The sequence below is a fragment of the Tupaia chinensis genome, unplaced genomic scaffold (genome assembly GCF_000334495.1).
Source record: "Tupaia chinensis unplaced genomic scaffold, TupChi_1.0 Scaffold000288_2, whole genome shotgun sequence".
Lineage (NCBI taxonomy): Eukaryota > Metazoa > Chordata > Mammalia > Scandentia > Tupaiidae > Tupaia > Tupaia belangeri.
The window spans coordinates 539,868-556,724 of NW_006159773.1; the positions used below are offsets into that span (position 1 = coordinate 539,868).

The 16,857-nt window shown below is 40.0% G+C and overlaps 1 protein-coding gene across 1 annotated transcript in view; it reads right to left on the reverse strand.

The window, feature by feature from the left end:
- CYP7B1 (cytochrome P450 family 7 subfamily B member 1) overlaps window positions 1–16,857 on the reverse strand; it is a 224,540-nt gene that overhangs the window by 3,113 nt on the left and 204,570 nt on the right. The window contains exon 5 of the mRNA XM_006150432.3: window positions 9,165–9,340. Within this exon, the coding sequence (XP_006150494.1) occupies window positions 9,165–9,340 (176 nt within the window). The remainder of the gene's footprint in view (window positions 1–9,164; window positions 9,341–16,857) is intronic.

Sequence of the window (16,857 nt, forward strand, 5' to 3'; positions counted from 1 at the left end):
TCTCTGTCTTTCTGACAAGCATCCATGCCCTATAGCAAAAACTTCTCCAAAAAAATTTAAATAAAGATATTATCATCAACAGATAATTTTCCATTTTTGTGACCCTTAAATTAAATGTTTTGTTTCTTTCTATTTTTTATTTTATTTTCTTATTAACTTTTTAAAAGAATTATTTACTTAATTTTATTTATTCATTCATTTATTTTAATTTGACCCCAAAGAGAGAGAGAGAAGGACAGTGAGAAAGCAAGCCACCAGGTCTGGGACTTGAACAGTAGTCAGTCATGTGGGAGTGTCCAGCACCTTAACCACCACACTACTTGCTGGACTCATCTTTTTTTTGTCTTGATAAGCATTTCAGATTAGAAAAACTTTGGGTAGTTTCTATTGCTTTCCAACTTGCATGTCAATGCAAACTTAATCTGCATTTTTATAACTGTTTAATTTTTAGCCAATATTGTACTTTGAATCTTTTAGAACATTAAATCTATTTTGCCACACTCCTGGAATGTATCTAAGTAAGATCTAACCAGGGCAAAACCAAAATAACTGTTCATCTCTGTAGCAATGAATGAGGACACCGTTTGTTGACATCACTGTTACCGCAGATAGAGTCGTTCTATGGGACACTTTCTTTACTCATGGAGCCTAAGCTTGTGTGCCTGGGATTAGTCCTGCTGGTTCTTCATTTTTACTAACCAGTTTGAAGAGTCTGGCACTTTCCCTATGAGCTTCCTGCTTAGGCCAAATGAGTTTTTAAATAAAGTTTTCTATGAAACGATGTGTTAGAAAGTTCTCGCTGTTGGGACCAGCAGTTAGTGTAATGGTTATGTCATGGGACTACCACATAGTCGATTGCGGTTTGAGTCCCAGGCCTGGAGGTTTAAAATACACCGGGCGCCTGTGCGTTCGTGCTCAAGATTCTGAGAGGAAAATGGTGGAGAAGGGATTGCGTTGTGGCCATGGCCCGGGGGGGGGGGGGGATATTACTGGGGCGTGGGCCGGGGGGGGGGGGTGATATCTCACTTGTTTCTGTGTTTCTGACAAGTGCATGAGCCCTCTCGCAAAAATATCTCTAAAAAAGAAAGTTCACTGTTTGAGCGAGAAAATAGGAAAACTGAGCTTGGGTTATGACTTCAGTGTCTTCATATGATAAATAAGCCAGAAACAGTTATGATGACTTTCAGTTTCTTATTTGTGCAGATCAACGTGGTCCTCTCAGAAGCCATAGGAGTGCGTTTTAGTTAGTGTTTATATCGATTCCCTGAAACTTTCAGCCAATTGGTAATGTCCCTCTCCTAGCTTTTTATGACCTTCAATTTCCTTATAATAAACACAAGAGAAAGTGCTGTTTAGTGGTTTAATTTAGTGAATATATTTTTTTCTTGTGACCACTAACATTCTTAAAAGACATGCAGCATTGGGAACCAGCAGTTAGCGTAATGGCTATGTCGCTGGACTCCCACGTAGTCGACCGCGGGTCGTGTCCCGGACCCGGTGGCTTAAAACTCACGCCGGGCGCGTGTGCGTGCGTGCCCAAGATCCCGAGAGGAGAATGGAGGAGAAGGGATTGTGACGTGACCATCCCCCCTGGGGGGGGATTTCTTGCTTTCTGTCTCTATGTCTCTCTCTGTCTGTCTGGCGAGTGCACGCGCCCTACAGTGAAAAATCTCTCCAAAAAAAAAAAAAAACAAAAAAAAACACCATGCAGCATAAATCAATTTCTGAGGTAAAATTTATCTTTATTTTGTTCCATTGTCTGGCCATAGAGAACCTGAGTAGAAACCAGTGTTAAGAAGGATCTGTTGGGCCGGCTCAGTGGTGCTACTCAAGCTACTCAAACAATGCTGGATCCATAGGGAGATCATGAAGATCATGAGTTCAGTTTGATCTATACATGCCAGGAACGCACGTTTATGATCCTGGCTGGCTGGGACAGTTGGTGGGTAAGGGATTGCAGCATGAGACCCTGTTGAGCTTGCCTCTCTCTCTCTCTCTCTCTCTCATTCTCACATAGGAATAAGCTTTAAAAATAAATAACAAAAGAGCCTATGGCAGTTACTAATGACATAGATTGGTTCTAGCCAAAAAGGGAAGGGGCATATAAATCTCCACCCTGTCCCACTTTGGGGGTTATAGTAAGATGGAATGAAAAAATAAGACCCCCAAGATATATCCAAACATTTGAAACAAATAAAGCCTCAAACTTGGGCTTCAACATGCTGACCTCTGCAGGGACCATAATAATGTCAGTGCCTCACAATTAAAGAGGACCAATGAAATGGATGAGAATAAAGAAATCAGAAGAGGAGGCATAAGCCTCTGCAATGCCCCTCTGCTCTGCCAACTGGTTGTTACGCTGGACTCCCCATCATCATTCTACGAAAGGTTTGTCTAGGCACCAAACCTCAGAATCACATTGCTCTGGCCTCTGATTTTGGATAGAGTGTATGAACCAATCTGGTCAGAAAAGTTTGTGAAGACATTTAGAAGAAGTTCTCTCCTTCTCTTCCTCCTTCTCCTTCTTTTTTTTTTTTTTTTTTTTGCCATAGGACATGTGCTCTGGTCGGAGAGAGGCAGAGAGAAATAGGGAGAGGGAAAGTGAGACATCACCCCTGCCACCTGGGGCGGGGGTTATGGCCACACTGCAACCAACCACTTCTCCTCTGTTCTCCTCCTGAAATTTTGGGCACACATGCACACACGCCTGGTGTGATTTCCAAGTTGCCAGGTCTGGGACTCAAACCATGGTTGGCCATGTGAGAGTCCAGTGCCATAACCACTATCCAACCTCCTGGTCCCAGAAGTTCTCTTTTTACAAAGAAGCAAATACACAAAGAATCTGGAATTCCTGCAGTTATCCTACCACTAGACTTAAGATGAAGCTGACCCACAGGAAACAGAGTCAACTCCTGGGGGAATGGAGTTGTCACATTTCTTATATCTGTATTTACAAGGCCTCCAAAACAATGCTACCCCCTCAATAGAGGTTTCATACACATCTGTTGAATTAATGAATAAATACACAAGAATGAAATATAATTAAAAAGTCATCTTCAAAGTTTTGAAACAAATGGATATTGAATGAGTAAATAAGTACAGAACATTGAGTAGATTAATATTCAGTGTTTATAAATAGTAGAAAATGGTATAATATTGACACACTAGAAATCAAGATTGGATAGAGGACACAATATTCTGGCTACACAACAATTTTTGGCATACATGACAAAGGAAGATTGCATAACACCGTAATTTGTGTTCTCCAAATAGTATATTTAGTTCAGCTCAGTTCATTAGATATTTTTTTGAGTGTTTCCTATATGCAAAGCATTGCAGTTACAAACGCATTAAACATGGCCTTCCTGAGGTGAATAACAGAATAGTCATGCTTTATAACCACTTGATTCATAATTTTGGATATAGGAACATCAATTAGACAAAAGATATGACATCTTAGTCAAAACACAAAATCTCTTAATGTTTTGGATGAATAATTATTTTTAAGATATTTTTGTTACAGGGCGAATGCACTTACCAGAGGGACAGATGGAGACAGAGAGACAGAAATCATTCCCCGAGGGGGATGGCCATGCTGCAATCTCTTCTCCTATATTCTCATTTTAGGATTTGGGGTGCGTGCACACACACACACACACACACACACACACACACACACACATACATGCTTGGCATGAGTTTTAAGTCCCCCAGTCCAGCACTTGAACCACGGTCAACTAGTGAGAGTCCAGCTATGTAACCATTAATGCCATCTTCTGGTTCCTGAATGAATGATTAAGGGGTTGCACTGTTGCCCAGTTTTATAGTTCTCTTGGAGGGCAAGGTGACAGAGTACAAAAGTTCTTTTTTATCTCTATGACTTGGCTTAAAATCAGGGGTGAGCTGTAGCCACCCTGTGTCAACTTGTGAGAGTGTGCACATTTCTGTTCAGCTCTGGGCTCAGGGTCTTCACATTGGTAATATTCAATCGGCCAAGATGGGAGTAATTACATACCCAAAATTGACAAATGCTACACATCAGAGCTTTTGAGAGCTCTGGTATACCAGCACTCTGCTGTTTCCAATATAGTAGGTATGAATCACCAACTTAAGAGTACAGTAGGAGCCTTCTTAGCATGAAGCATCTACTATGAGCAAACTGCCATGTGATACGGTCAAATCCCTATCCTGGAAGCTCTTAAAGATGAAGGAATTTTTTTTTTTTTTTCTGTGTCACTCACTATGCCTATCAAAGTGTTTTTTTTTTTGTTTTGTTTTGTTTTGTCTTGTTTTTTTTTAAGAGAGATTTTTGCTATAGGATGCGTGCACTCACTGGAGAGAGAAAGACAGAGAGACAGAAAGCAAGAAGTCATTCTCCAGGGAGGAATGGCTATGCTTCAATCCCTTCCCCTCCATCTTCTGTCAGAACTGTGGGCATGCCCATGCACCCAGCATGATTTTCAAACCACTGGGTCCAGGACTCAAACCACAGTTGGCCATGTGAGAGTCCAGCAATGTAACCATTATGTAACAAGCATCTGCTGGTCCCCAAAGCGTCTTTTTAAACTGTAGATGTATAGTTCATAGTTCCTTGAAGTCTACCACTAGTACAATCTCTACTGCATTGTGATATACAGACAAAAATTAGGGGATTTTCTCATGTGCTATGACTAGTGTATTCTAAGAACTGTGTCGATAATCAAAATAACATTGATATCACAATTCATATTGTGATTTTGGATTTTTTTCAATGGCTTTGAAATTTATTCATCGTTTTATTATCCCCGCAACTCTGAGAAGTAGATAGGGCAGAAAAACAGGAGGCCCAAGAAGACTTTTCAACTTCAGAGTTGGTGATATGCCTAAGGCTTTGGAATTACATCGTCATTTCACTGTGTTTCTGCACCTTAGGAGGCTACAAGGTTATGATAATGTGCTGCCATCTTAAATTTTTGCTGTTTCTTCCCTACAGTCCAATAGTGCCACTTCTTAGGACCTCTGGGCCTACATAAACCAATCAACAGATTTGGTCTCCATGGTTCCAGGACTGGATACTACATTTGGGCAGAAAAGAAGTCATCACCATTTACTGCTGGTGATTTGAGAGTTCCATCAATTCTGGCTGATCACGCATGTAAATTTGGGGAGGCCTTCAGAAAAATGTAAAAAGCTATTTACTCTTAATTAATAGATTATCTAGGTTTTGGGGGGTAGCATTTATACCTCTGAAGAGAGAAGGCGGTGGAATCATGAAGAGGTATTTCCTTTTCTCTCTCACTGCTTTAAATTTCACTTGCCCGTTTGTTTTCACACACATGCAAGAACTGGTCACCCTTAGCAGCTAATGTTTCAATAAGCTAAGCAACCAATATTCAAGAAAAAATAGCTTTAAACACAGTGGTACATGTGGGTGGCTTATAGATCCAGTTAGGTCTCACACTATTTATCCCACACTGTTTCAAAATTTATTTTTCTAAATATTTAAAAATTTTAAACTTTATCTAAATGTCTGTTTTTCCAGGTTCTTTTTTTTTTTTTTTTGGTTTTTGCTATAGGGCACGTGTACTCGCCAGAAAGACAGAAAGAGACAGAGAGATAAAAAGTGAGAAATCACCCCCCAGGGGGATGGCTATGCCGCAATCCCTTCTCCTCCATTCTCCTCTTGGGATCTTGGGCACGCATGCACATGTGCCTGGTGTGAGTTTAAGTCACCGGGTCCTGGACTCGAACTGTGATCAGCTACATGGGAGTTCAGCGATATAGCCATTATGCTAACTGCTGGTCCCTGTTTTTTCAGGTTCTTTAAAAACAAAAAAAAAAATCTAAGTGACTTGGCTAAGCCATTTTAAAGGTTTGTAAGAGCTGAGGGCAGTTCTGAAGTATCCAGTGGTCCCACTTAAAACATATTATTGCCACCCAGGATCTCCTTTTGCCATAGTTCTTATCACTCCCATGTAGCATTGTGACAGGGGGTGTTTTCAAAAAGTTCAAGGAAACTGCATATTATGACAATGCTATGTGAGGGGCTGGCAGGTGGCTTGGTAGTTAAGGGTGCTGGACTCCAACATAGCTGACCATGGTTTGAGTCCTGAACCTGGTGGCTTGCTTTCTCACTTTCCCTCTCTCTCTTACTCTGTCCCTCTCTGGTCAAATTAGCATAAATAAATAAAGTTAAATAAAATCATTAATAAAAAAGAAAAAAAAGAAAATGCTATGTATAAGTTTCAACTCTATGGGAAAATAGAATTATAGTACAAAAAAATTTGTATATATATTTTAAAGACATATTTAATTTTATTTCTTCTTCTTATTTTTTAATTTGACCATATAGAAACAGAGAGAGAAAGAAAGGGAAAGTGAGAAAGCAAGCTGCCAGGTCTAGGACTCGAACTGTAGTTGGCTAGTTGGAAGTCTAGTGCCTTAACTACCACACTACCTATTGGCCCAGCTCATGTATATATTTGAATATGTAATACTGTCGATATTTAAAGTTAACTGGAGCATTTTTTCAATTTCAGTTCATTCATTCATCCAAATACCTCATCATCTATTCAACTTACAGGAACACCTCCTGTGTTCTGGGCACTGAGACTATGGAGAAGGGAATGGTGAAGTCTTTCATTTTCTAGAGTTTATAGCATATGAGAGCTCAGACAAGTAAACAGGTAATTGCAAAACACCGTCTGGTACACACCATGAAAGTATGATAGGCCACAAATTGGGCAATGGCAAATTCTCTGAGAAATGAGATGGGCAATAAGGACATAATTGAAGAAGTAATTAAACTGACATATTCTTGTTATTTGGAGTAATTTTTAGCCTTCTAGGCGGACAAGCAAAGAGGAACATTCTAAAAATAGAGATGTTTGCGTAAAAGCTTTAAAGCACGAAGGAAGACCACGGCTCTTTGGTGGATGCAACATTCTGGAGTCTCTTGGAACTTGACCATTCTAAAACCATACTGGTTGGGTTGGGCCCAGGTTCTTCTGTTTCTTCCAAGAACAGGTATACCTACATCTGAAATTAGTCTTTCTCATATTTTTTGCCTAACCACAATTGTCATTTTTCTCCACCTGAGGTTTGGCTTTTCCTTTCAAGTCCTCTGTACGATACCGAAGACAGATAATGAGAATGGGAGCCGCCAGGCCAGGGCTCTTAGTGACAGAGGGTAAAGACAGGATTTTCTTTTCTTCTTTACTGTCAGTGCATGGTGGTTTGGGAAGGGCACCTGTTATGTGAGCATCTATGACATCTACATACTACCATCATCAGTTAAGAATAGAGGGAATAAATCTATGTCTGACAGTGGTAGGTTTATAGAATGAATGATGAGACCTGGCCAAATCATATCAACATGAGTTCTGAACTATTGTTTTTTTTGTTTTGTTTTGTTTTGTTTTGTTTTTCTGTTCCAGGAATTCTCAGCATTCCACAATTAATTTCAAAAAAATCATGCCATGACAAAAAATTATCTAGCTATTTCTAACATTAGTCAGGCATAATGGGCTAATGTTAAATCTAGTAAATAATAGACAGTGTTCATCACCGGAACTCGAGCTCCCTTAATGATCCTAAGTCAGTGTTCACAGTTTCACAATTTTATTCTTCCAGGAATTTAGTATAAAGCAAACTCTTCTGATTACTATCAATATTGGTCAGTGTACTATGTAAAGTTTAGGCGTTGTTACTTTACATTCCAAAGGAAAATAATTGCATCATTTCAATTTCTAACATTACTTTTTAAATTTCTAAAAGTCTAAATCAAAGTCTTTTCATCATGAGGTAGAGATGGGATATAGAAGGAACCCAAAGAACAGTGTCATAAAGACAGCGGTAATCTGCTACACTGTTACTGAGTACTTGTTGATTATTTTAATATTAATTTTACAATAGTGACATAAATAGTAAGCTAATGACTGTGGAATAATTTCATTATGAAAACAGAACATATAAATTAAATAAATGAGAAATCGTAGGTAGAAATAATCTATTTTAAAATTTTAAAACATTGTTCAGCTATTAGCTATTCAGTTGCCCTACTTAGCGAACATTTACTGATGTGTGAAGTTTTTTTTTTTAATATTTACTACTGTGGAGATAAAGCTTGTTGTTTGCAGAATGTTAATTTATTTGCTAATACTCTCTATCCTCTTTGCCATCACCGTTTATCTATAGCATGCTTCTTCTGAAACACACTGAGACCATATGTACCTTCCCCCCACCTTTAAAACATTTGCTTTTGCTGGCAAAATAAATGCAAGTTGTCTTACTAGATTTAGAGTCTGTCCTTGTCCAATTAATTTCCACACTTTGACGATACTATAATGCAACCTGGCTTTAAAACATCTAACCTAGAAACTGGCCTTCAAAGTGGCCCAGCTGTGATCAGCTCAGAAAGGAGCACAGAAGTTTCCCTTTGAAAAAAAGCTCTTTATGTACTAAAACTGCTGCAGCGACATGACTTCACGAGAAGCACAGGCAGAATATGACCGCATTCAATTTGCATGCAGGTGGCGAATCTCTGAAGTGGTATTAAGGGATGAACCAGGGTGGATTAATTTCCAGTCTTTGATATTCATTAACTCCAGCTTCAGAAAAAAAATACAAGGAGATGACACAATTACCCTTAGAGCTTCACCCGCGAGCAGCAGCTTTACGATCTCAAGTTCATAATGCCACACTAATTGATCAAGAAGGGGCACATAGCTTTAGTAAGAGGTGCAAACGTATACGGGCTTCACTACAGCAATGATGGTGCTTGATTTGGGGATAGTCAACTCCACTGTGAAAACCCTTAGAGAAAGAGTTACTATTTATTCTCTATGCCACATGGCAACACCTAGCCCTCCTTAGTTCCAGTAATTCTCTGATAAGCAAAACCTAATTTTGGCCTCATGTAATGGTGGACAAAATTCAATGTCCGTTTCATGTGACACAACTAGTTTTCAGATTCATCACTGTATTTCTATTTAAAGATAGACCTTTATGAAGCACTTCAGAAAGAGGAAAATGGATTAATTCAAAAGAAAAACAGGACACAGCAAGCTGATTCAAATCCCTTCAGGAAGAAGATGGAAAGAGGAAGAAGAAAAATAAAAAACGAGGAAGATGAATCTGCTTGCAGTGTCTTAGAAATAGCAAGGTCCAGCTTGGCATTTATTTACCTCTGGAGCCTCAAAGACTTCAGGGTCCTTATGTAAGGCTGCTGGAAAGATGATCACCGCGTCTCCCTTTCGTACACAATAGGCCCCAGACTCTGAATTGATGGTCAAATTCTCCTCAACAAAACGGAAGGAGCACGAAGATGAGCACAGACGTAAAACCTCAAAAATACAGCTTTCTGCAGGAAAAAAGCAAACAAACAATAGCTTATTAAACAAACAAATGCTACTAAGAAGTGCTCTCAATTTGCCACTTAAGTTACTTATTCATAGCCTTGATTGGAAAGGAAACCATTTTTTCATCACAGCCATTGAGTACCAAGAAGGAGCCATTAGTGGCTTTGGAGACCAGGTGAGGAGGGAGGAGACCTGGTCCCCTCTCCAGCTTGAAGGCATCTCACAGGTAGGAGGAGGCAGCAGTGCTGAACTTGGGCAGAATGTCATTGACTGGAATTTTTCTAGGCGAGAATAGTCTGCAAGGGAGGAAGTCTGTGTTGTGAGTATTCATGTTGGAAAGTAAAACCATATCCCTGTTACAGTACACCTCTGGTGGGTGATTTTTTTACCAACCTCTGTAACAGTGATGCCTTTAAAGGTAGGTTTGGCCATTTAATAGCCATTTAGGCAGTTAATAGTACAGTAATTGTAGCAGTGCTTTCTGAGACAGCTTAACACTTAATTTCTTTTATGCTAGTTGTAAATAAAATGTGAGTCAGCATTTGCTGGAAAAATTTCAAAGGGAAAATACTCTTATAAGATTCAGAAGAAAGCCATGTTTTCCTCAGCACTCAGGGAAGATAACAGCCACCATCATATCCTGGAAGATTCCAGAAGCTGAATGTCCTTGCTTTCCCAATGGCCTTCACCTTTTGCTCCTAGCACGACAGATTTTATGGCTAATTTCCGGCAATTTATCCTGGCAGTTTGAGGAGGAATTCCTTTGGGAATAATATGCATAATTTGCATAAATCATTCTGATAGCATGCATATCAGCGTGTAGCTCCTGTCTAGGTCTGCATCTCTCCCTTCATAATCAAAACTGACTATGTTTCCACCAGCGTGAATGGGTCCTAGAATATAAAGCTTGATTCTTTCTAATCAGCAATGTGAAAAAGAGCTCCAAGTGGGTTTTTTTTTCCTTCCCCTTTCACATGATAACAAATGGCTGTGTTTATGACTTGCAATTTAGAAATCACGCACACACAGACACACACACACACACACACACACACACACGGTCCAGTTTCCTAGTGTTCAGCCTAGCTCTGAAACAGAGTATGCAATTATTAGATTATTAAAGGCAAGCCTATGAGTGAGGGCTTGCAACAGCCAAAAATAATAATAATAATAATAATAAATGGTATTTCTGGAAAACTTAAATCTATGCACGGCTTGTGTAGGGATATCAAGTAGCTCAGGGTGCCTTCTCCCAGGAGGCTTTTCCCTAAGCATGCATTTGTCTAAAGAAATGAAGCTGCGGTCAGCTCTGTGTGGCCACTGTGGTGATTCAATGTGACGTACAGTGAGGCTGTGCATATTCTCTTGGACTGCCTTCGTTATTATAATCAGGCAGAGTCAAATCGGTTTGTTGGTGATGAGGCCAGAAAAGAACTTTTGGTTTTGGAACATGCACTCTACTGCAGATAGCCACAAGGCACCTGACACGATGGATTTCAGCTGGCAGGACACCAACAACCAACATTTCTATGGTGCAAAGCAAGGGTCGGCTTCCCATGTACTGCTCCTGGCTCTGTTGGATCAACAAGAGCAGAGCATCATTTTAGCGTGTGGTGTGAAATGGTAGCTGACATATGTACGAGTGCTGTTCGCCCAACAAGTCCGGTAGGGGTGTGGGAAGAAGAGATACAAAAGCAAAATAATTGTGGGGTAGCTGCTGAGACAGGGCAGGCATTTAACAGTCCGAATGACATGGTCACATCCGATTGGCTGATGTGCTCTCGGGAAGCATGGCAGCTGGCGCCCACCACCGTATCACAAATGACAATTGGGCAAGCATATCTTATGCAGGAGTTAATCACAATAATGGAGCGCAAAGTGTGGCTTAGCGGTCAGATCGTAAGTGACAAATCAGTTTTACCTTCCAGTACCAGTTATGTGTGCAAGACGAGGTTGGCTCTTGCTCTGAGCGATCATGCCGATAATCATTAGATGACAAAAGTAATGAGTTGCGTTATTATCAACAATGGAGAGACGAGTTTACGTGGCTCTGCGCTGCACCATACAGACACAAAAGCCAGTAGCATTTCCACCAGGCCTTGTACAAAGGCAGGCAGAGCTATATGTTGAGAAGAATGACAACTGCACAATAAAAAAAAAAAAAATGCAGCTTCTACTTGTAGTTGTCATAGTTGAGCAGACACCAGCCAGTACCACTGACAGACCAGCTGGGCCCTGGGAGGACTTCCATGCTGCACCAGGAGAGACAGTAAATTATCCTGCACGGCAGAGCAACATCTGTTTCTGTGCTAGTGCCGAACAAACAAGGCAATTTAAAACATACCAAGGGATAACCAAGCAACAAATGAACATGACCCTCATTTTTTCCCCCTTCTCACACAGGAGGTGCTAAACTTCATTGTGCAAGCGCTCCATGAAAGAGAAGCCAGGTTTTATTTGATAAGGTGTTGTCAGAGAGATTTTACATACTTCCAAAATGGAAAGAAAAAGCTTATAGTATTGTTATTCTTAGCATCTTCCCCTTTCTATCTTCATTTCTTTTATACCAAAGCTAGCACTCAGTTCTCAATGTGCTCTAGAATTAAAAAAAAAAAAAACTTTCCATATACTTATAAATATTCAGTCTTTAAACCTAATTTGCTATACTTAGTTCACATGCCTTCAAGCATTTGTCTTCCAATTTCCACTGAATAAATGCGTACTAATGAGAACTAGAGCAAGCTGCTGAGGCAAAGCTGGGTGACTTGGGTCTGGCCTGCCACCAGCTTGTGATAGGCGGGCAAATTGAGTTAAAATGAAAAGTCTTGTCAGCTGAAATTCAACATGGTAGCCAAACAGCAAGCTGTCAATCATCCAGCCAAAACAAGGGACTGCAGGTAATAAAAGGTCATTGGGAATCATTAGTGCACTTGGCTTTCATATGGAAGTTAATTTTAATTAAACATGATCTGTATCTGTAGATGTTTTATAAAACTTATTGTGCATAATGGATCGTTAATTTATACTAACATTTCGCAGGTAATAGGACCCTCTAATTATTAGAATGCATTGGAGAAAAATGGTTATCGAGAATGCAAATATTTGGGGGATAAAATTTACACTAGGCACTGCAAGGTGCCAGCGATTGCATCTGTAATTAAGATGAGGCTGCCTGTGTCTGACTAAAAACCCAGGTTTACTGACCAGGGTACACTAGGATACTGGATTACAAATCCCTATAATGAACTCATGGTTCACAGTCTGCATGCACTACTTTCTTCACCTGGCTAGGGAGGACTTTTCTTTTCAGGATATAAAACTATTCTGATTAAGTATCCCTTTTAAGCAAAAGTTAAGGAATGCCTTGGGTTAAGAAGCTTTACAATGTAACTGTGAAGGAAAATGGCAAACGAAAGGAAATACTGTTTTTTTTTTTAAAAAAAAAACAAACAAAAAAAACAAACAAAAAAAAACAAGAAAGAGGCACGTATATCTTTTTTGCTCTCAGATCTCAATTCTGGCTGTACTAATTGACAGATGAGCCTCATTTGCAGATATAAAGCACCAAAGCAGCTCATGACAATCAATAATGGATGTTACAATGCAAACCCAAATAAGCACATCCGGGTTTCTGCTCACACTTAGGCCCTGCCTGGATATGTGGAATGAATGCACTGTGACATGGCCAGCCTGTTAATTTGGGTCATCTTAATGATTGGTGCAGGCTGGCATGCCATCCGATTAGCCATGGTGATCAGCAGGTTGGAGCAATGGCTGGAGTAAAATGAACAGCCAGGCGCTGCCGCAGTTGCTGGGGCTAAACATGTGGGCGTCTTAAAGAGAAGGTAGAGGAAAAGCAGTCGAGGGGGATGGATATGTAGGTGGTGGGCCCCAGATGGTGTGACGAAAGGAGGTTCAACGTATGTATGTGTATGTCTCTGCATAACTGCCTTCAAGGCAGGTGAGAAGGTTAATAGAAAATTATAATAATCATACAATTTGAAGCAGAATTACTAATCTTTGGCTCAACAACTGTAGATTGAAGTAAAGTTAAAAATAAATGTGAATTGATACAATGGCTAGCTTCATTCTGCATTGTAGACAGTCTTTGGTTTACTGTTGAAGTATAGAAATGCATATTCAATGTTCATACATTCAATAAACATTTTTTTTCTTTTTTAAGAGAGATTTTTGCTGTAAGGTGCGTGCACTCACCAGAGAGACAGAAAACAAGAAATCACTCCCCCACCCCCACCCCTGAGGGATGGCCATGCCACAATCCCTTCTCCTCCAGTCTCCTCTTGGGGTTTTGGGCATGCATTTACACATGTCCAGCAGAGTTTCAAACTGCTGGGTCTAGGAATTGAACCGAAGATTAGCCATGTGGGGAGTCCAGAGATGTAACCATTATACCATGTGCTGGTCCCCACTTAAAACAACTTTTATTAGGCTCCTCCTCTGCTCAGAGCACTGAGCCCCTGCTGCTGGTGGGAAAAGGAAACACAGAACATGGGTTTGAGCTGCAATGCCATCTAGGTAATTCAAAGTTGGAGGGTACATTCAAAAAGTACATGGAAAACCAGATTAAATATGTTGATTTTGGTGCAAAAAATTTTTGAGACCCATGCACAGATTTTTCATAATAAACATTTTCCATGAACTTTTCATAGACTCTTCGTATAAACAGGAATACTTCCAAGATCTTAACATATTGTGCAACTTCTTTTTTAAATTTTTAAATTAACAAATAAAAATTGTATATATTTATAGTATATACCATGATATTTTGAAATATGCTTACCATACAGGATGGCTAAATCATCTGATATATGCGTTCTCTCACCTACTTGTCAGTTATTTGTGGTGAGAACACTTACAATATACTCTTAGTAATTGGATATTGCATAGTTCTGATTGGATAACTCCAAATGATGACATTCAGAAAGCCCATTTTAGTAGAAAGCTATTTTTCATTTTGAGCAGAACTTTTCTTCCCTTTAATTTCTATCCTTTTAGAGCACATAGGCAAAAAAAAAAAAAAAAAAAAAAAAAAAAAAAAAAAAACTAAATCTAATACCTCTTCCACAAAACAGCTCTTTAAAAAGATGTTAAGACAACTATCATGCCACTTTAAAACTGTGTCAGAGATGGCTTTTTTTTTTTTTTTTTAATTTTATGTCATTTTAATTTGCTAGAGAGTACATGCACTTGCTGGAGAAAGAGAGAGCAGGAAAGTAAGAAACACCCCCTCATGGGGGATGGCCATGTAGCAATCTCTTCTCCTCCATTTCATGTCTCAGGATTTGGGGCATGCACACACATATGCCGGATGTATTTCTCAAGCTACCACAGCCAGGATTTGAACTGGTTGGTTGGCCATGCGGAATCTAGCTGTGGAAAGCACCAGGCCACAGGCTGGCTCTGTCTTTTGTCATGCTGGATGACTTCAATGCATCAATGTGCCTCTTCAAATGTGCAGAACTGAGTGCATTAAGTTAGTTGGAAAAATAAACAAGAACCACCATTTTCTGTACCATAGACATCATAGTTCTCTTACTGTTTTGTGAGAGATTTCTTTTTAAAGAATTATTTTTTAGATTTTATATACTATTATTACTTTTTAATTTGACCAGAGAGAGGCAGAAAGTAAACCACGTCTGAGAATCAAATTGTATTTGACCACGTGGGAGTCCAATGCCTTAACCACCACAGTGCCTGCTGGCCCCAAATGACAGATTTTAAAAAATAAGGACACCACTGATTTGTTTTAAAGTCTGATACCCTAGAGGTCATCAGCAGCTTTGGCTGCCCATTAGAATCACCTGAACATTACATGCTACTGGAGCATTTATTAAAAAACAAAACAAAACAAACAAAAAACACTCAATCCCAGCCCAATGGAATCAGAACCACTGCATTAACTTATATCTTTAAATGAGAGGTTTTGAACCTTTGAATCACCTAGGGAGATTTGAAAGCCAGCCTGTGCCCTGGACCAATGAAATCAAAATTCTCAGGCCTGGAAACAGGTATGGGCAATTTTTAAAGCTCCCAGATGATTCCAATGAGCAAGCAAGGCTGAGCACTGCTTTAGACGCATTTCTTCTTCATTTTACTTTCAAGTTGATTTTTAGATCTAAATGTAGTACATTGCATATTTACTAAAATTTCTTTAAAATACTTCCAGCTTGTTTCCATCCATTATCTTATCTAACCCTGTTAGTTTTGTGTTGAGTTGAAAATTTGATAAATATCCAAATCACTATTTTTAGCATTTTTTAAATTTTTAAAAAATTTTTTTTATTTTTATTTTTATTTTTTTTTGTCATAGGGTATATATGTTCACCTGAGAGAGACAGAGAGAGGGGAAATGAGAACTCATCTCTGGGGAGGAGATATCCATACTGCCATCTCTTTTTCTTCATTGTCCTCTCAGGATTTGAGGTATGCACACACATGCTCCCAGTGTGATTTTCAAGCCGCCAGTCTAGGACTCAAACCATGGTAGGTCATGTGGGATCCCAGCGCTTAAAACCACCATGCTACCTGCTGTGCCTGCTTTATTTATTTATTTATTTATTTATTTAGAGAGTTGGTTTTTTTTTTTTTTTGCTACAGGGCGCATGTGCTCGCCAGACAGAGACAGAGAGATAGAAAGCGAGAAATCACCCCCATGGGGGGATGGTCACGCTGCAATCCCTTCTCCTCCATTCTCCTCTCGGGATCTTGGGCATGCACACACACGCGCCCGGCGTGAGTTTAAGTCACCAGGTCCGGGTCTGGAACCACGGTCAACTACATGGAAGTCCAGCAACATAGCCATTACGCTAACTGCTGGTCCCATGTCCCCGCTTTTTTACATGACCAGAGAGTGCTTGCTGTGGAGAGATGGAGAGAGAGAAAGCAATCCCCGATAGTATGTGACTACACTACAATCCATTCTTTTTTATTTCTCCATCCTGTAAGGATTGGGGCATACACACACATGCACCTGCTGCATTTTCCAAGTTCCTGGGGACAAGATTTGAACCGAGGTAGACCATTCAGCTCCCTTTACCACGAGGCTATGAGGCAGCCCTGTATTTTTCACTTGTTAACCAGTTTCCCTATGTTACATATAAAAATCTCACTACTGGGACCAGCAGTTAGCGTAATGGCTATGTTGCTGGACTCCCGTGTAGTCGACCATGGTTCGTGTCTCAGACCCGGTGACTTAAAACTCACGCCGGGAGCGTGGGCGTGCGTGCCCAAGACACCGAGAGGAGAATGTCGGAGAAGGGATTGCGGCGGCCATCCTCCCTGGGGGGTGATTTCTCGCTTTCTACCTCTCTGTCTTTCTGGCAAGCACACGAGTCCTATAGCAAAAAACAAACAAACAAACAAACAAAACCTCTCCAAAAAAAAAAAAAAATCTCATACCTACTCTCTGATGTCTTCTGTCCCTCCAATTAGAAGTTGCTTACATGGGTGGAACCAGCAGTTAGCGTAATGGCTATGTCACTGGACTCCCACGTAGTCG